Source organism: Cornus florida, unplaced genomic scaffold (assembly GCF_030987335.1).
Source record: "Cornus florida cultivar Cherokee Brave unplaced genomic scaffold, ASM3098733v1 CherokeeBrave_3.0.0_Hap2_Chr08, whole genome shotgun sequence".
Classification (NCBI taxonomy): domain Eukaryota; kingdom Viridiplantae; phylum Streptophyta; class Magnoliopsida; order Cornales; family Cornaceae; genus Cornus; species Cornus florida.
In genome coordinates, this window is record NW_026775578.1 from 7,421,925 (window position 1) to 7,442,092 (window position 20,168).

At 34.4% G+C, this 20,168-nt stretch overlaps 1 protein-coding gene across 8 annotated transcripts; it reads right to left on the reverse strand.

Annotated features, from left to right (window-relative positions):
• Nucleotides 1-1,105: 1,105 nt before the first annotated feature.
• Nucleotides 1,106-13,670, reverse strand: LOC132269159 (ethylene-responsive transcription factor-like protein At4g13040). 8 transcript variants are annotated; one of them, XM_059770245.1, is made up of 8 exons: nucleotides 13,411-13,670; nucleotides 13,151-13,266; nucleotides 11,525-11,584; nucleotides 11,028-11,158; nucleotides 5,972-6,047; nucleotides 5,067-5,247; nucleotides 1,683-1,804; nucleotides 1,106-1,599 (listed from the first exon to the last, which is right to left on the reverse strand). In XM_059770245.1, the coding sequence occupies exons 3-8, from the start codon at nucleotides 11,565-11,567 to the stop codon at nucleotides 1,463-1,465; spliced, it is 690 nt and encodes a 229-aa protein (XP_059626228.1). In that variant the 5' UTR covers nucleotides 11,568-11,584; nucleotides 13,151-13,266; nucleotides 13,411-13,670; the 3' UTR covers nucleotides 1,106-1,462. The 8 variants fall into 8 exon arrangements, with proteins under 8 accessions (XP_059626228.1, XP_059626226.1, XP_059626230.1 ...); XM_059770243.1 differs by having other exon boundaries at nucleotides 13,040-13,266; XM_059770247.1 differs by having other exon boundaries at nucleotides 11,525-11,624; nucleotides 13,216-13,266; nucleotides 13,411-13,669.
• Between the last annotated feature and the right edge of the window lie 6,498 nt (nucleotides 13,671-20,168).

Here is a 20,168-nt window from a genome sequence, read left to right on the forward strand (position 1 = left end):
TTAGTGGATAATTTTGTGAAGTTTGAAGCATCAAGGGACATTTTTGTCCTTTCCTATGAATAAGGGTATAATAGTCTTTAAATTGTAAATTTTGCATCACGTGATAGCATGTGCTATTTTTTACGGTCATATTCAACCGGCGGTTAGGCTGATGAGGCAATCTGCAATTTTTTTACATAGTTCAGGAAGTTTTCTACAATTTTAATATTTTAAAGGGTCAATTACAAATTTTTCAATAGTACAAGAGTTTTTTTTTTGCACTTTTCCCTGTAAACAACGTTGATGGTTGATAGTTGATACCTACTTTAAAATGGGGAAGCGAAAGGACGTAAACACCCTCGTTTGATGCTTTCATTGGAATTTGGATAGATGATGGTGAATCTAGTTTAAAATGATGGTGAATCTAGTTTAAAAGTATGATGGTGCAAATATGTAATTCGTTGATGGTACTTTGGTCACTCGGGTCACATCTTGCTGAATGATAATTGGAGAATAAAATTAGCCGGCCTTTAAGTGGTGTTTGTTTGCGGGGTTCTACTATCCTGAAGGATAAACTACGATAATTTATTGTGAATATTTCTGATAGAGATTGTTTGGCTCTGAAACTTCTAAGGAACTAACGAAGAAATTTTCATACCTTACAGGCAATTGCACAAGTCCAAAATTTTAATCTTATCAAATATTTCCAAGGATTAGAAATCACTCAATTGACATTTTCCGTATATATTTTTGTTCTAAACTACATTGTCCCAACTTCAAATCATCAATCAACGCCAAATTGAAAACCACATATGCTTGGACAAGAGTAGTAAAAACCTATGTGAAGTACTCGCACTCTCTCTCACTCACGTCATTTGGTACTTTTCTTGTTACGGTTTAGTTCTGTGTGGGACTAAATTTCTATTAGTCCAACAACAACAATTTGCAGAAGTACCTTGAAATATGGAACCAACCAATCAATATTTTTGAGACAATCAAGTATTACATGATCCAGAAGCACGTGATCTCGACCATTCACAACTTGACACGCAAGTAAATATGTCAATTTTATTCAAATTTTTGCTTGCGTGTCAAACTGTGTGTGAAGATAGAAGGAATATGAAGATTTTTCTTTCCACAAAAACTAAAAATTCCGAATGTTCAATTTGAAAGAAAAACAATAATAACAGAAGTTGAGGTTGGGTCGAATAATTACATTCTAGCAACTAATTGAATAGGGTTTATTAACTTACCTAAAACTAAAACTGAAGCTTTACCCATGAAATGGATTAAGAGACATGTAAAATTGAACTCCTTGTTTTGTTGGAGACAGAAACCAGCTACTAACAGAGATAAAAGTCCACCATGAACCACCTTGTTAGGGCCATTTATACACCATTTAAAACTAAATAAATAAGAGTCTTAATGGCTAATACAACTGTTAGAACCAGGTTGTTCAGCCTTCTTTCTGAAAATCAAGATTTCAAGAGACAGATGTGTCTGGCTCTGCTTCTTCCAAAGCTGAGAAGCCATCGACTCCTTGCTCCCCCTCCAAGTCACTGTTCTGCATTGAAGGCTCGACCTTTCTTTGCATACCTGCCCCACTTCTTCTCTGGTGCTCTGAAAATTTCATGTATGGCAACAATTGAAATACCAGAGGATAAATGACACAAGTGGGTTAAAGAAGAATGAGACAACTTTACTTTTGCTAGTAATTGCAGAACGAGTCATTGCGAGGAATTCCACCCACTTAAATTTCCTGAGTTCTTGCTTCTCTTCCTCTGCGAGTTCAAAGTTCGGTTCCCTCCCACACATAAAAGCAGCCCTACAAACATGGAAAAAGTACTAATGAGTTATCCAAACGTATAATTCTAGCACTTCTATCATGCAGAGAGTTATACAACAGGCTACAAGTAACCAAATGTGTATTAAAAGTACATGATCCAATAATGGAAGAAAAATTAAATAGTTACTCAAGAATAAACGAGATAGCAATAATTATGTGGTTACACAATATACCTGACTTCGACACACGAGGGGTAATAATATCCAATTTATTGAGTATAGGAAAGGACAGAGAAGACAATTGGCTCGTAAGCCAGAAATAGTTTGCCAGGATTCTAAATACGTCAAATAAATGAGAAATTTTCCCATATTAAGAAAAGGAGACATTTCTGAAGTTTAAATAACTCTATGTTTGCCATGACTGTTCTGAAAACCTTTTAGTCTTTAACTATCTAAGCTACTCATTACTGTGTATCTTATTAACCAAAACGTACTATAGTTCATAATACTAGTACCCAATTGGATCTAGTTTTACTCGATGATTACTATTACCTATTACCCAGAGTTTTTAAAATGTTCAAGTCCATTTCCACACCGAGATGACAATAAGTCAATTCTATTACCATAAAGAGCATGTTCCTCCACACAATCAAAAACAGTGTATGCATTTAATCTTTACAAATATCTCTTTTCTCGATTATTTCCCTGGCATTTCAAGTCCAGTGGCATCTCTTCAGCTGGGAGTAAGAGCAAATAGGTATCTTGTCTGTAATCCCACTACCTAATCTTCTTATCCCTTACATTCACTGCACATGCTACACAACAGAAATGGATTTCTGTAATATACATATTGCAGTGTGAACTACTTGTCTGAATATTGAATATCTGAGAATAATTAACTATTGAGAATTCAACTCTGCACGCAATAGTTCACCATCATGGGAAGCCCAGAGGAATCAAGGAAAATTAGAAATAATTTCATGTCAATATCTGGCAGCTACTTAGAGATTTTCATATTATTTCCTTCTCTTGCTTCTAAGGATTTCCTGCCATATCTCTATCCCTAGTCCCTACCATTCACAAGTTAATATGAAGAGGGAAACAGAAGTAAGGGCATCTGGTAAGCTAGGAATGTGAAATATGGAGAAAATAAATAAATAAAGGAATTAGAGATTTTCATTTCAAAATCTTAGAGGGAGAGACTGCCCATAAGCTCATGCCATGTCAATCTTATCAATTCAGTGATAATTACATTTATTTCTAAAATAAAATGAATTATAGGGTCAAATGGATGAAGAGAGCACCTCAGTCAACACATTGTTGCGGGCAAGCTATCTAGGCAAATTTACTTCGGGTAAGGCAGCTCATAAATACCAAACTCATTTTCAACATCACAATTAAATCAATGCTTATCTTACAGAACAATAAAGATTGTTAAATGTTCTTTCAACAGAACCTGAACCCCAGTAATACGGTTATTGTGGTCCAGCAACCAATCAAAACTTCAAACTAGTTAGGACAGGGGAATTAGTGAGCCGGCACATTAAATAATAAATAATTAAAGTTTTATTTCTAACAATTTCCCAAGGTTAAATGTGTGTCATTTTCCATGTGTTTTTACCTTCTCCTTTTTTTTTCCCCAATCTGTTTATTTAATTTTGACTTCGTTAAGAGATTTACTAGCAAAGGTCAAATTCATTTTTCCTAACTTGGAAAGAATATGAAAACGGACTGCATCTTAACAAAGAGATTTTACTTTTTTTAAGTGATTCAAATATTCATTCAGTTTACATTTTATATACTATTGCATCAATGGAACTCTCAATTAGATTGACTTATTTGATAAAAATTATTATTTAAGAGCTTGGTAGGAATAGGATAGAGTTCCAAGTTATGGATTATTAGAGTTTACTCATTTTTGTTCTGTTTTATACCATACAGTCCATACTAGCGGAACACCGAAACTCAGAGGTCTCCATTCCAATTCATTTCACATCCTTCTGGTCAAATTCCACCCATTTTGGTTTTCGAACAGTTATCTAACAATTCTCGAGATTTTGACACTTCGAAGCTTTCATCTCAATTTTTGTAAAAAATACTACTTACAATTTCGTAGCTTTGATCATGTATGGTTAACCCAAGATAATTAACTTATATAAAAATAACAAAAAAGAATACAACCCAAAATGAAACACTGCACACCTTCTATACGGGTAATATTCCTTTCCAAATTAAAATGGAAATGCAATTAACCAATTAAACAAAATCAATATATCATTTGCAACGAAAGACCAATGGTTACAGCTGTACCAGTAAGAAGCGTGGAGTGGTATTGTGATTTGATACAAAGCGCTAATAATAGGCAAAACGGTCTACCACTTGATATAGGGTGAATTTTCCTTTTCCTTTCTTTCCTGAGCAGATACACAGGATAGGAACTAAAGTGGGTAAAATGGTGAAAAATAAGACATCTGAATGACCAACAGGGATAGAGCCACATTGATGTATGTAATTTTTTAAAAATTTACAAAATGTCCATATAAAATTATCCCTTTCTATAAATCTCTGTAACTCTTTTTTAATTCTCTTTTACTTTTTTGGCTTTTCAAGTTTTTTGATCCCTTCAAAAAAAATTGCATTCACTTTCTTCAATCAAACCATAATTTTTGCATAGTTGGTACACACACACACATGCCTCCAGAGGCTTGAACCCTTGACCTCCCTTTGGGAAGTAAGGGCCTGATACAGCTAGGCCACCGACCCATTGGTATATATTTTTCTTCTTCAAAGTTCTTTCATTTTTCTTTTCTTTTTCTTTTTATTTATTTTTATTCTTGCACTCATATACTATGTATGTGAATAACCTTTTTCTCGCTTATTAATTCTTTTTTTTTTTTTCCTCTTGCTCTTTAAATTTCACTACAATTTTATGACTATAACGTTCATATTTTATATATTTTTAGTATATATTTTTCAGAAAAATGACATAATATTTGAATCTTGATTACTGAAATTCTATTTTTTGGCTTCCTGATTTGCTGCACTGTTAATTGGAAGAAAAATAATATTTGACCATGCTCAGTGTGCCCCCCCCCCCCCCCCCCCCCCCCCCCCCCCCCCCAATAAATTCCTGACTCCGTCCCTACTAACCGAGGCATTTATGTGTTTAAATTGTCAGTAGTCACATGTGAAGGGAACCTCAAGGTACAGAGAGCAATAGGTAATAATTCCCTCAAGTTCTGCTAACTACAGTCCTTTCTAACATTTGCTAGCACTATAAAGGTGAAACTCAATATTGATACCTGTCATATAAACGAGCAGCTTCTTCTTGAGATCCAACAGTCCCCAAGTGGATTTGCTTCTTGTCTACTTTTATGGCTGCCTGCCATTTCATATTTTTGAAATAGACACCCCTCATTACACATGGTTCTTGGTTTTCAACGTGCTTTCTCCTGTGTCGCTTTCTGCGTTTGACTTCTTGCACTGCAGAAAAACATGACAGAGGAGAAAGGGGAAGGTTTAGCATCTCTTTGTCTTCTATACATAAAAAATAATAAATAAATAAATAAAATATCCTGTAAGAAAGGTGGAATTCCAAAATCAGAAGGAAGGTCTCAAGAAATAAAGAAGAAAATGAAGAATACAAACAATCAAGTAGGGTGACATTTGCATTGCCATTCTGATATCCAGCATTATCATATTTCAAAATAAACTCGCATTTCTGTTTATAGATCTCTTGAAGACGGGCATTTAACATTTGTAAATATTCAAAAGAAATTAAATTAGCTGTGCCGCAAGCTGCGTGTTATTAGTAAAATAATTGTAACTAAGTTCTTTGTGCAATTTGTCCATAAATACCAAAGAGTCTTGTGTAAAGAAGGTGTTTTAGTTGTTCTGCTGAACTGATGGTCTTCATTGTCATAACTACATGGGAGATAATGACATCTGAGATTTTAAAGTGTGACAATTGTGGATTATTTTTGCATTGGTGAATTCTATAAGTAGACTTGCATTATATACTCAACTCTTCACTTGATAATTCAAGCAAACACAAATTGAATAATCATCTAGGTTCATAAATAGTTACAAAGATTGCACGAAACATGCATAATAATCAAACAAATTATTTTTTTAGCTTTCACACAAATGCATTCCCCTCACTAGGTCAATGGGAACTTTAATATGTAAATATGAATAAAAGACAAACCTGGAATATGTTGATCCTTTGACGAGCTAGACCCCGATGCGTCAGATGATCCGTTACCTATTTTGGAGATAATTTTCTGGGAAATAAAATATTTAGTATGAATATAACCTTCAAGTACAGGTGGAACATATAAACAACTGGTAACCTATATTTTATACCATAAAACAATTAAATCCTGTGCCAAAATTTTATATCTCTGCAATTTAAACATATCTGTTGTAAACAGCTTGCAAATTACATAGAACCACTAAAAAACAAAATGGTGGTTTAAGAATCTAAAATTCAAATAATTATATCCAATCAATACAAACAGATGTTGTAACTTTCAAGTTAAAGCCACTAATTATTAAAGAGAGAGTTAGTTGCATGCAACTCCACTTGATGTTGGGAAAAACACATTCCGAAATTCCATTCTATAAACGTGAACGATCTTAAGCATGGACGGAGATCCAAATTTGAACTAAACCTCCCAAGATAAGGTCGCAACCAAGTCATCATATATCAACAGGATTTATCAGTTCATTTGTATGCAAATAAAGAAAGAAAAATATGATTTTTGTCTGGTTTCCATATATGTACAAATAGTTTCAGAAATAACCAAATTCAACATTTTGGAACAAGCATGTACCATGTTTTCAGTTATTCAACTCAATGTTTTGAACAAGTGGTATTAGTCAATTTTGGTAACTCCTTTTTTGACAAAGGGGGGAGCTAGAAAGACAAATAATATCACACTCAGATTATCACAGAGCAAAAGCTCTAAACACAAAAGAGTTATAATTTCTTACTCAATTTTTCACTTCAAAATGGGTGTATTGCTCTTCAATATAACGTACATATTTATATGCAAGCCTGCGGCAATCCCGACCTTTAGCCCGCCTATGCCTATTTTACTAGCTTGCAATCACTGACTTTCACCAACTAACTACCTTCCTATTCATTTTGCTGCCATTTAGTGCACTCACATAAAGAAGGCTTCCTAAAGGACTATTTATGGCCTCACGGGCACTCCTGCAATCACTTCGACTCTTACACACACACACATATCAATCATGTGCTACATAAATATCTCTTTGCACACACCAAATCACCTTTTTTCTTTCTTTTCACCTTTTATATGTGGACCATGTGTTTTCTCCAATTACTACATTATATATATATATATATATATACATATACACATACATACATACATATCACTACACACGCATTACCATTTAAATCTAATACCACACCCATGCACACACCATACACACACCACTACACATTCACACATTATTTCTCATTTATTACCACACCCCACATTCATTGTTTGCTTCTTTTATTGTTTTCACTTTCTTGCCACTATTGTCCTACATCAGTCCCCTCCACTTCACAAAAACTCCTCCTCAAGTTTGGCGGATAAAGTCGTTCACCGGGTGGATGATACTCGAATAAATCACCAACATTAAGGTTGAGGAAAAAGAAATGTCCCAAGAAGATCAACAACATAGGCACATCCCTCTTTCATTTTGAAAGCACACTTGTCTCCAGGTCTAATATGAATCTGATGATAATTGCTCTAGTCAATCTTGGGGAAGATTTTTTTAACCAACCACCATATCCAACATATCATCGAAACGCAGTGTAAAAACCAACTCCTTAATTTGCCTTACCAACTCTTTATTCCTGATTGGACCAATGCAGTAATGTTGAAGGTTTGGTAAACTCACATCAAGCACCAAATTTTTGTGAGGTTGATTATCTCGCATGAGAGGTAACCCTTCTGGCAACTTATTTGAGGTCAACTCTTGATATTCTACCAATAAAGGTCGCAATGCTTCCGAAATGAGTGCTTGTTCCTTCACCTCTTCGCTCGTAACAATGAACGTTATAATCTCATCTGACTCCTATACTGCCTCCACGAAATGTGCCTTAGCCATAGTAGGAAAAGGTTACCCCTCCACTTTACAAGCTTTGAGTAGTTCTTCTCTCGCTGCCTTTTTAATTTGATAGTGGACTGCCACCTGCAATCCTCCAATATATCTTACTGCTTGCCGGCTCTCCCACTTTGACTGATCATTGCATTCATTCAATTTGTTGAACTCATTTGTATGGTTCTTAATACACCAATTCTTTTGCCTGCAATTTTGATTTTGGTGATACAACATATGTTCGTAATCTAGTGCTAGGAATCTTGCCATCAATAAATTCTTCATCTTAAGCCACGTCCGCACAGGTTGTTTTCCTTGCCATCTGTGGTTGCTCTTTGTCTGTTCCTACCAAGCATAAGCACCTTTTTTAAGTTTGAATGCTACAATCAGAACTTGCTTGTTTTTAAGTATGTCAAAATACTCGAGAAAGTGTTCAACTTTATCAAGCCCGTCCAAGACATCGTCAACATGAAACTTCCATTGAAAGTGAGTCAATTAAACTTTCTCTGAAACTCACTATTGTCCAGATATCTACAATTTTTGTCGCATCTACATCGATCACGTTGACCCATCGCAATTCCTCTTAATCCGAACTTCTCATCATTGGAATTATCTGCATAGGCTGGAGGCCTACGCGGATATATAGGATCATAACCCATGTTTAGTTGGCTGTGAAAGCCATCGTCAGCACGATCCCCCAAACTGGAACACAAACCTGACACCAATCCCAAGACTAGCAATTTGTTTAGATCATTGAACAAATCACTGTTCTTGAGTATGCATGGCTGCCCAAGGGGCCTGCACTCTGCAATAATCATCGGCAAAGCAGATGTTGCCGAAACCATCATTTGCCATTAGATCAGGGTAAATCAAGGCTCTCATACCAACTGACAAAGCAAAAGCTAGAAAGATAAATAATCTCACATTGAGATTATAACAGAGCAAAAGCTTTAAATTCAAAAAGTTATAATTTATTACTCAATTTTTCATTTCAAGATGGGTGTATTACTCTTCAATACAACATACATATTTATATGCAACCCTACGGCAATAACTACCTTCCTAGTCATTTTGCTGCCATTTATTACTAAAGCTTTCTAGAGCACTATTTATGGCCTCACATGCAATCCTGCAATCACTTTGACTCTTACACACACACACACATATCATATGCTATATAAATATCTCTCTGCACACACCAAATTACCCTTTTTTTTCGTTTCACCTTTTATATGTGGACCCCAAGTGTTTCCTCTAATTACTACATATAATATATATATGTATATATCACTACACATGGACCATTTAGATCTAACACCATCCCCATGCACATATCATACACATGCCACTACACATTCACACACTACTTTTGATTTATTACCACATCCCACATTCATTGTTTGCTTCCTTTATTGTATTGACTTTCTTGCTGCTATTGTCCTACATCATTTTTACTTGTCCAATTAAGATCTTGATCTTTGGATCACATAAAACGTCCCTGAACAGCTGGATTAGATTCTTCTCTTCTATTGTTGACACAAAACATATGTTACATGGTCTTGGGTAATGCATTCCGGATGTGTAAATGTCTCTAATGTCCGCCATTATCAAGCACCCAGACCCCAGGACAAGGGGCACAATAATTACTGATATTTTTTTGATAATCCTATGTTAATTCCCATGTAAAATGGTGCTTTTTGTAACATAAACCATCTAACATGGAAATTTCACTCATTTTCCTGGCTGCATGGCTAACCAGACATGTGTATCCAAGTTACATGGGTACTCTACGCATTTAGAAGAGTCCAAGCAACATAAGAATAACTCCCAAATGACTGTACAATCTGTATTACTGAACAAGACTGTACTTGTACGTAAATATATATCATACACAGTCCTGTTTATGTACATGCAAGAGACAAATACTTCAGGAGCCACAATATTTTTATCACTTCCAACTCAGGAAGTGAATTGTAGAAGTTAAGGTAGCAGACCAAAAGATCCACATCCTCAACCAGTTACCCTTCTGAACACAGAAAATTTTAACCTTACAATTCCTCCCACCTTATAATCTAAAAACACTCATTAATTTAAACAAAAAGACGAAGATAAAAACATAGATATGTGCAAATATACAATGATTCTATTTTAATTATCAATTTAATGCAAATTTTAAAATTAACAACAGATATGAGTGAAAGTACTCCATTGAACAATAAGCAAAAAGTGTCGGAAAAACACATTCTGAATTTTCCATGAAACAAAAACAAGAAATTAGGGTAAAGAAAATTTCACATATGAAGCAATGTTTTTACCTTGTTACTTAACCATGTGAACTTCACCAAAATTTGTAAAATGTGAGGAAGCATAGGGATCATTCCAAAGGGCAGGGAATTATACACAGATAACAGTAAAACAATAAGGATATATAAATTATGTCATGTGATGTTGATGAGAGGCTTACCCCATAAATGTAAAAATGGAAAGGCTTAATACTAATACTAAATTTAAAAACATTATTGACAAGGTAAACTAATTAATTAGCTTTTATGTGGTTATACGGTTTTATACCCTTACACCAGGTTAGGGGCCACGAAATATAACGCACTCGCCAAAAACCTAATACTCAAACATTGATTGAGTTGACTGAAATATACAAGGATATTGCTCATAATGATGCAAGAAGATGTGTTGTGTCAAAAACTTGCTTCCTCTTGTACCTTCTTCTCAACAATGTCTAACCCAGCCCCTGAGATAAAGTTTCAAGTCCAACCAGCCTGATAAATGTCAGTGTATCAATGTCCATATGTGTTGTAATGGGAAAAGGATTGACACAAGATAGCTTCTCTTTCGTTCACTCCTTCATGTTGTCTGTCCAAATTCATGCTGCTTTGCGAATATAAGATATCTCTATTCAGATAATTAATGATACTAAGTTCTTATGGCACCTAAAGATTCCACAACATAGTCCCGATAAAATGTAGCAATTCATGGCAGACCAAGAAGAAATCTAGTAAAAACTTCAAAGATTATGGTACTGATGCATGTCAATCATTTACATATTAGATTGTCCAGAAGAAGATAGTAGATATGATAAGAAAAAGCACAAGATGACAAACAAAAATATAAGAACTCCATCTTACATCCTTTGGCTGGTAAGCATCAACTGAAGGCATCTGATGAACACTGGCTGGTTTTGTGTTCTGGACAAGATTTTCAGGAGCAGTAGCACTGTCAAAATACCTAGGAAATGGAGCAAAGAAAGAACTTCGCCCTACGAAGGCCCAAATATTAGTATGAATTTTGTTGCAATAAACACAATGTGAGATTCAATACACTACGTTCTCGATCATTAAACTTGTTATTTATTTAGAAAGTAAATATATAAGCCTTTGTGCAAATAACACCAAAGGTTAGATCTGTAACCAGTCCACCCCTCCCAACACCCTCGATTATCAGGGACCACATTGGGTGCCCTTTATTTGAAAAATAAAATAAAATAAGCCAATGAAACAATAATGTACACAACCTGTGATACACAAAACCCTCCATGAAAGTTTCACTAAATATTAGTCAATGTTATGTCTATTTTAAGTGAAGCACTTTACATGACTAAAGCAGTTTTCAACATGGGAGATACCAGAGCAAAGTCCCAAGAGTTTGCGCCTCCGTATGCTCACCATGGCTGATTCCAGTAATCCTAGTAATAGCACAATGGTTCAGTCGATGGCCTTGAATTTCTACAGAAAGCAGACAGTTAAAAGAGATACATGTGAAACCAAGTTTCAAAAAATGGGGTGGAGAGGAAGAGTCTAAAATGAAATATAACAAAATCAGTTACTAATACTAATACTGGAGCCTACTTCAACCAAAAAAATAGGTAAAAGAAAAACAAAATGCCGCCACATAATTAGATGACAAAAAAAGTATCAGGATACAGTAACCGAGCTGATTTTAAATGTTACACAGAGATGAGGAAATAACATGGAACATCATGCAACTTGGCCCAAGAATAACTCTCAAACTACCATAACTCATAGTGCAGTACATTCTCAATCAACAAACTCTTGTCCCAGCTATCTGGGGTCCTACTTAAATCCTATTTTGTCAAGCCAAAATGTCTAGAGCCATAACTTTTGTTAAACTACGTGCTATTGAGTTTTTCCTTACAATCTCAACCCACCTTAGTTTTGGTCATCCCTTCCTCAAGAAGCCCGGAATATCAATAAAAAGATTAATAGATTAGACATTCAATAAACAAGTTTAAAGAGAGATTTAGCAAGCTACAATCCCTAATCTCGACGTACATATATAAATACACACATAAATATTTAAGGATTTTGGTGTTGGGGGGGTGGGGGAGAAGAAAAAGAAAAAAAGATTGGTATGTAAAATAAATAAATGAAATTTGAGTCGGGGCAGCCACCCCCGCCAGCCCTACATGGCTCCGTTCATTGTTCTATGAACAACATATTCCCAATTTCACCCTCCCTATAACTAATTGGGCTTAAATAATAGAAAGGTATTCACTGTTGGCATTTCTCAACCTTCAATAATCACTATGTCATCAATTGTATTTAAAACACCTCCCCAAACCTTTAACATAACATGTATCCCTAATTGAGTTTCATTAGTGACATGAAATTGTGACATTTGATCTATCTCCAATATAAAATTTTCAACTTCAAGTCATACCACCTAATATCATTAAAAGATAAAAACAAAGACCGACAGATAACTACAGTACAAAACTGTGGACTAATTTTCTAGCCCAAAGAGGGTAAACAAATATTTCGTGAAAACATTGATCAACATTCTTAACAATTCCCTTTGAAAGTTCTTTGAAATTCATGTGCAGCTTAGATTATACATGTGCAGTTTAACAGAAGAGAGTAAATAATTAAACAAAGGCATTGATGCTTGCATTACGTAGATTATTATAAAGACAAAACCTAGTAGAAACACTGAAATCCTTTGAAACAGTTTCCAATCACCACAATTTTGGTGAACTCTCACTCAAATAATTTCATGGAAAAAGAAAATTGAAGATTTTTTGGTTTCAAGGAATAAGGTGACGAAACATTACACACATCACCCAACTTTGTTTACTAACATGCCATTAATGACTTTCAAGAAGTAAACCCCAAATACTTACCCTGATAAACAGAATTAGAAATCAAACAAATCAACCCAGTACATCCAAATCTTTCAGTTTAAAGAATTCCTAATCTCTCTTCTTCAAAAATAAGTCAACCCACCAACCTACCACCTTTTTCGGAGGGATAGGAACGAAAACAAGCCCAATAAGAGAACTATAAGTGAAATACACACTTCTTAAGGCGAGAACACATCAATTGAGAGAAACCCATATATCCAATGGACCTGAGGAACAAAGACAATGGTCATCTGTCTGCCTTCAGACCCATCAAAACAAATGCCCAAAAACAAGAAGCAAAACAGAGTAAATAAACTCAAAGAAAGACAGAAAAAAACAACCATTATAAGCAGAGAGTCTCGAGTTCAAACCTGGAGACAAAGAATAGAAGGTGGTTGGTGGAGCGTAGAAGAAATAAATAAAAATTAACTCGGTTTGATCGAAATCTGGCAGATGGGGAATAGATTACGAATGGAAGGTGATAAGGGTAGAGAGGGAAAGAGAGAGGTTGTCTTTCATGCATCTACCACCTTTTGTTTTATTTCTTCTCTCATTATGTCCTCTTTGATGGTGGTGGTGGTGATGCTGTAGAGAGAGAGAAGGGGGGGATGGTTGAATTAAAGAAGGGGAACGTATGCTTCTGTGTACTTGTTTAGCTATGTTTCAAACGGACATTTATACCCTTTTGAATTTTTCAAATACCACAGAGGTCTAAATAATGTTTGATATATTATTGAAGTACCCTTTATAATTGGGTGTTTATCAAAAGTGACAGTGTGACATCGCCAACAGTCATACACAGTTGACCCACATATTCAACCACAAAAGCGGACAGAAAAAGAGAGAATGAAAATATCTAAGGCTATAACTGTCAACAAATAATTTTGGCCTCTAATGTCGCGAGTTTTGATTTTCTCATACTCCATATGTGTTTTTTTGTTTTTTTGACCGGCTAAATCTTATACCTTTTTTCCAAAAACGCGTCTTCACAACAACAATGTGAGACACATCAGAATTACTTGGGATTAGCTCTATATTATTTTGTAGATATTGTTTTGCATGCTCTATTTATTTAAAGAATATATATTTGGTGTGGTGTGCTGGAGTAATTAAAATTGTATATGATGTATATGCGTCTGTGTGTATTGTGTACAAACAGTTCTGGTTAACTTGATATATCGAATATCTATTCTTATTCAAGGTGTTAAAAAAAAAATTAAACATATTTACACAGTTACATAATAGGGTATAACCAGTTTCTTACACAATGTGAGATGTTATCTCTAAACATTTATCCACTAAAAAATATATTATGTCATCATTTTCTTGCAGAAGCTCAATAAAAATAGCCGAGTTATAATCTTTTATGTAAAAATCAAGCTTCTTTTGCAGAGAGTCATAAGAGGATTTCATAATATGAAGGACAATACTTAGGTCTTCATCAACGAGGATCTATTATTATTGACCATTGATCTGGATCAGTAATAAATAGACACATCTTATTTTAATTATCAAATTATAGATGGTTATTCAATTGCTATCTCTTATTTACTAAGTGAGTATCTACTCACCATTTTTAATTTAATAATTAAAAATAACATATCTATTTATTATTGGTTCCCTTCAATTATCAGTATGTTATACATTATAACATAGGAGGGTAAAGTACACTGACACCCCCTGAGGTTTGGGATAAGGACAGCTAGATGAAACTTAGCCTATTTTGGGACAAACACACCCCCTCAAGTTTGATATAATAACCAAAGACACCCCAATGGTAATGAGTTGACATTTCTGCCCTTTGACTTTTATATTGACCATGAAATGACATTTCTATCCTCAGATACCCGTTCCAATTTCTCTCTCTCTCCTCTGTTCTCTCTTTCGCCGCCCCAACACCAACGCGCACACATACATATATACACAGACACATACATATATATATATATATATATGTATATACAAATACATATATATATATATGCACACACATATATGTATGTATATACAGGTGGCGATGGTGAATGGATGCGGGCCTTTATCCTTCGATTCCATCGGTGAGCTTACCCAATGCCGGAGTACGCAAGTCATGAGTTGGGCTTAATGGTGGTGATGGCAATAGTTGTTCGACGAGGGCGACGGTGAGTGCTCTCGCTCGGTTGATTCTCTCTGTCAGGTCTTGATATATCCCGCGGCGGTGGCAATAGTTGTTCGACGAGGGCGACGGTGAGTGCTCTCGCTCGGCAGAGCACAAAATTGGAGCCATCAGTCTGACGAAGCTTCAAACTACAAGACCCGATTCTGTCCAGCGAGCCCCAAATCCGGTGAAGCCTAGTTCAGATCGACGAACCCCAAGCACGAACAGTTCCCGCGACCCAGAAGAAGAGAATGAGGTTTCAACAGATTGAGAGGGATCGCAGAGAACTGGGTGGTTGCGCCGCCTTGCGTAATCGGAGGGTATGCTGAGAAGGGTACGCAGATCTGACTCTGCTTTCTGGATGATTGAGAGGAACTCTTTCCCTTTGTGGCTCATTTCCATCACGCTCATTCTGGTTCCACGCCAATTTTAGAGCTCGGATTTGGCCATCTTGGGCACGTTTTCAGGTAGAGTGGCCGGACTGGTGGCGAAATTGAAGACCCGATCTTGGGATTGGGAGGTGGAGGTTGGGCGATCTTGGACTTGGGTTGTTGAATAGGTGATCGATATAGGTTTGTTGAGGCACGAAGATAGGTTGAGGGGGAAGCCATTGAAGTGGGTGGTGGTGATTGTGTTGGGGCTTTTGAGAAGGTGAAGGTTAGGGTTTTTCAGGAAGAGAGGATGTGGTGAAGTTGTTGACGTTGCCATGTTGTTTTTGAAGTTGTTGACATTGCCATGGTGATAGACCAAAAGCTTGATCCTTCCCTTCCATTGGAGAGCTTGAAGGCACGGTGGTTTGGGCACGGTGGTTTGGGGGTGGGTGTTGGTGGTTGTGGAGTTTTGGTGTGGTTGCTGCAGAATTCGGTTGTAGGATTGATGGGGTGTTGAGGGTAATTTGGTCATTTAATTATTTTAATATTTTATAATTAAAATTAATAAAATAGTGAAGGGTAATGTTGACTTTTCATATGTTTTAAGGCTCTGTTTGGCTTGTAAATATTATGAGGGGGTGTCATTGTCCCAAAACAGAGCAAGTTTCATCTGGCTGTTCTTTTGACAAACCTCAAGGGGTGTTAGTGTACTTTACCCTTCAATCTTTTAACAAATTGGGCAACTGTTGTGTATTCAATTGTCATCATGGGTTACTTCACATCAGTCACCTATTCAGGCGATGGAAGTCCACAATTACTTCATGCTAAAAATAAAATAAATAAATAAAATTGTCATTATGCCACCCATCAATGTTCCAAAACATTTCCCTTGTTACAAGTTTTTTAAGTAACATTTTGTATTTTTTTTGGTATAATGTTTTCTTTATATTTTTATTTTTAGTGTTTGGCAAAGATATTGAAAATATTTTTGGTGTATGACTTTTAAAAGTATTTTTAAATTAAAATTAAAATTTTTATTTGAGTCATTAATTATTCAATTTTTTCCTTATCATCAATTGATCCAATTATTTTTATATCAATAATAATAATTATTTGACAAAAAATAAAAAAAAAATAATCAAGTGATTTTTGAAAAAAATAATAAGGAAATCGAAACAAGTCTCTCATCGAATGCAACAAGTAAGTTTTTTTTCTCTCCACTTTACATATCATATTTTAAGGTTTTCAAAAGTAATGCCACAAGTTAACAACTAAGCCATGACAAAAAATATATATAATAATAAAATTAAATTGAATAAACAAGAAAATTATATGATTGTTATTAAAGAAGATATTGCCTTCATACCTCTATAGCCAAAGGTAGATTCAGGGGTGGGCAAAAGTGAGCTTCAGCCGACCAAAAAAAAAATTTGTTTTACCACACTACCTTAAGCCCAATCCCCAAAAATAAATAATAATAATAATAAATGGTAGTCCACCCCAAAGTTAGCCCAATCCAAAGTTAGTCCACTCCATTCAAAAATGCTGAATCCGCCCTTGATATAGCACATTTAAAATGGCTCATTTTTTTTCTCTTGTTAGACACCTATCTGATTTTTGGCCATTGTGTAACTCTTCCATGTCCTTGATTAATATTTTTGATGCCTTATATTTTTTTTTGGAAAATTATGTAATTTTTTTTTTTTTTTTAAAGGTGCTTTTGAGTTCATAAAATTTTAAAAATGTGTAAATAAGCACCCACATTATTATGTTTTTTTTTTTTTTTTTTTTTTGACAAAAAGTAAATATGAAAACTTGCTGCTCTGTAGCTTGAATAACACAACAACTGAAAGTTTTGACAGGGAAACTATAAATTAACAAAATAAGGAATTTACAGCAAACAAAAACAAACATCTGTTTTTTTCCCTCTTGCTTTGATATGAATTTAAGTTTATGTAATATATTTTATGATTTTTTTTGAATGGATTTTGTTTGATATGTGAAACAAAATGGATCTTCTCTTGTTTTCTTTTCTTTTTTTTTTTTTCTCCCAGATTTGAGTTTTTTAGCCCTAATTGATTCAGATCTTGAATTTTTAACCTTAGGTTTGAGAAAAGGGGTTGGAGTAAGAGATTGAAGTTAAAGGTTACAAATTAATGTAAGAAAATTGGGGATGGAGTGTGAGAGTGAACCGGAGCAGAGCAAAAAATTGAAGATGGAGTATGAGGGTGAGGGAGAGAGAACAGAACAGAGCAATGAAAACATCTTCCCTGTTGTCTCCTGATTGAATAGATTGAATGGGTTGTGGAGTGTAACAACCCCCTCCTCTTTCCAGAAACGGCTGCCATCAGAATGACAGCTTCCATGCTATGCCTTCCAACTGTCCAACCAAAGAAAATATTTCGGTAATTAAAACAGAGTTCGAATTAAGTTGTAATTTTTCATTTATATTTGAGTCACGATTTCAGAAAGGAAAAATTCAAGTGAAGTTACTTACACTTTTTTAGATTCATCAAAGAATAACATATAGGTAATGTAGAGGAGCACTTGTAATATATTTAAAATTGGATAAGAATACATAAGCTAACACTGAAGTCCGACTTATTAAAAATCATATTATAATCGGTTGAACTTTCTGCATGCGAATCACTATCGGGATAAAAATCCACCCGTTGAATCTCAAAATAAATTAGTTGAATTCTCTGCATAAAAATTACACTTTAGAAAAGTCCAACCGGTTGAACTTTCAAATAGAACCTACTAAACTTGTCGGTCAAAAAAAAAAACCTTGTTTGTCAACTTCAATTACATTTTTAAAGTCTGATTTAGATAGATGTTTTAGCATGAAATCGTAAAGTTTTTATACACAAATCATTAGGGCTTTTGATTAGAGATTTCAAAACTCTAGATAGCCGCCTTTTTGAGTTTTTAAGAGAGTATTATTTTTCTGTTTTTGAGAGCACACAACTATACACTTGAATGATTTAGGTTGTTGTACTACGATTGATTGGAGCTTGTGTGATTGAAGAACTTCTTGCTGCCGGTCATCAAAAAAGATCATATTTCAACTTCAAAATTAATATTTGAAGAAAATGAGGAATATATCTCACTTTGAAGGGATCAAAACTTTTGTGTAGTGTTTGTTGATCTATCAGCAAATCCTTTTATAAGAATCAAGAAAGTAAGCTTAAATTCAACTGGTGTTGAACGAGGGAGTCGCAACCAGGGATGGAGGCACATTGAAGTCAGTGGTGGCAATTTTCCCCATTGAATATATATATATATTTACTCTAAATTACAAAAAAAAAAAATTACACTAAATTCCCCCCCCCCCCCCCCCCCCCAACTTCCTGAATCTGTCCCGAGTCCCTCTCATAACTTCTTGAATCTATCCCTAGTCGCAACCGAAGAAATTCAGCGATTGGTTCTTAGTAAAGTGAAATTGTGTGAGATTAAGTCGAAAACTATTGTATTTTGCTTCATTTATAGTGAATTTTTTGCTAATAAATAAATTTTTCGCTTAAGACCACGTGGCATAACAGCGTTGGAGATTTTTCGAACGTTGAATAAATTCCTTCAACTAGGTTTCCTCAATAAAAATAGATTTCTCTCTGACTCTACCTTTTACGTTACTTGCACTTTAAGTTTTGTTTTGTGGGTGATTTAATTTGTTTTTATTTTGATAAATTTAATTTAATAAAAAATCAAATAAAACAACAAGTTGAACCTATTAATCCATTATAGGTTGTTTATCTATATTATATTCCACCATCATTTCGCATTGTGCAACTCACAAGAAAGTTGTAAACTAGGAAGCACATATACTGATACGGGATATAAATACGACACGATACAGGTATGGTGATACGATAAATCTCAAAAAAACAAGATACGAGTATGAAATAATATTTTATATATATATAAATTAACTTTTGAACAATTTTTAAAAAATATTATAAATCTAAATGCAATCATTAATATAATATAGAAGTTCATTTTACAACACATGAAATGAGCATTCCTTAGTCATCATCACTAATAAAATTTGAACATTTCTTATTAATTATAATATGTTATTATTGTTGAAAAAGTTGCATTTTAATGTTTAAACTTGTTTAAAATTTGTTAAGAAGTGTTGGATACGCAGTCGAAATACTTAAAAAGTATTTGACAAGTATCAGATACATGTTAGAAATTAAAAAATATATTTTAAAATTATGAATACGTTTAAAAAGTATCAAACACGTATTAGCGATTATCCGTGGAGTATCAAACACGTATCCACGATTATCCGTGGAGTATCGATATATCCGATACGAGTACGTTGCTCTCCTAAAAAGTATTTATGTAAATCATTTGATTTATTAAGAAAAAAGAATAGCCATTTCATAATTTTTAAATTAATATTTTTTTTAATGTAATATTTGTATTTTATAATTAAGAAAAAAATTAATAAATAAGTACTTAAACGAATCTTATTACGAATTATGCCATTCATCATTTATTAAGCACGTTATATGGATTTTGTGTTGCTACCTCAAGTTTTTTGTTTTTTGTTTTTTTTTTTAAAACAAAAAAATAGAAATAATAAGTTATACTCCACTTATTTCAGAACGATACT

Excerpts from the sequence above, each read along its gene's own strand:
- LOC132269159 (XM_059770248.1), bottom strand. The coding sequence starts at position 11,567 with ATGGTGAGCATACGGAGGCGCAAACTCTTGGGACTTTGCTCTG. Across the intron at positions 6,048-11,027 it reads ATGCTTACCAGCCAAAGGAT|AAAATTATCTCCAAAATAGG; the intron begins GTAAGATGGAGT and ends TTTATTTCCCAG. Across the intron at positions 1,600-1,682 it reads TTCTGCAATTACTAGCAAAA|AGCACCAGAGAAGAAGTGGG; the intron begins GTAAAGTTGTCT and ends TGAAATTTTCAG.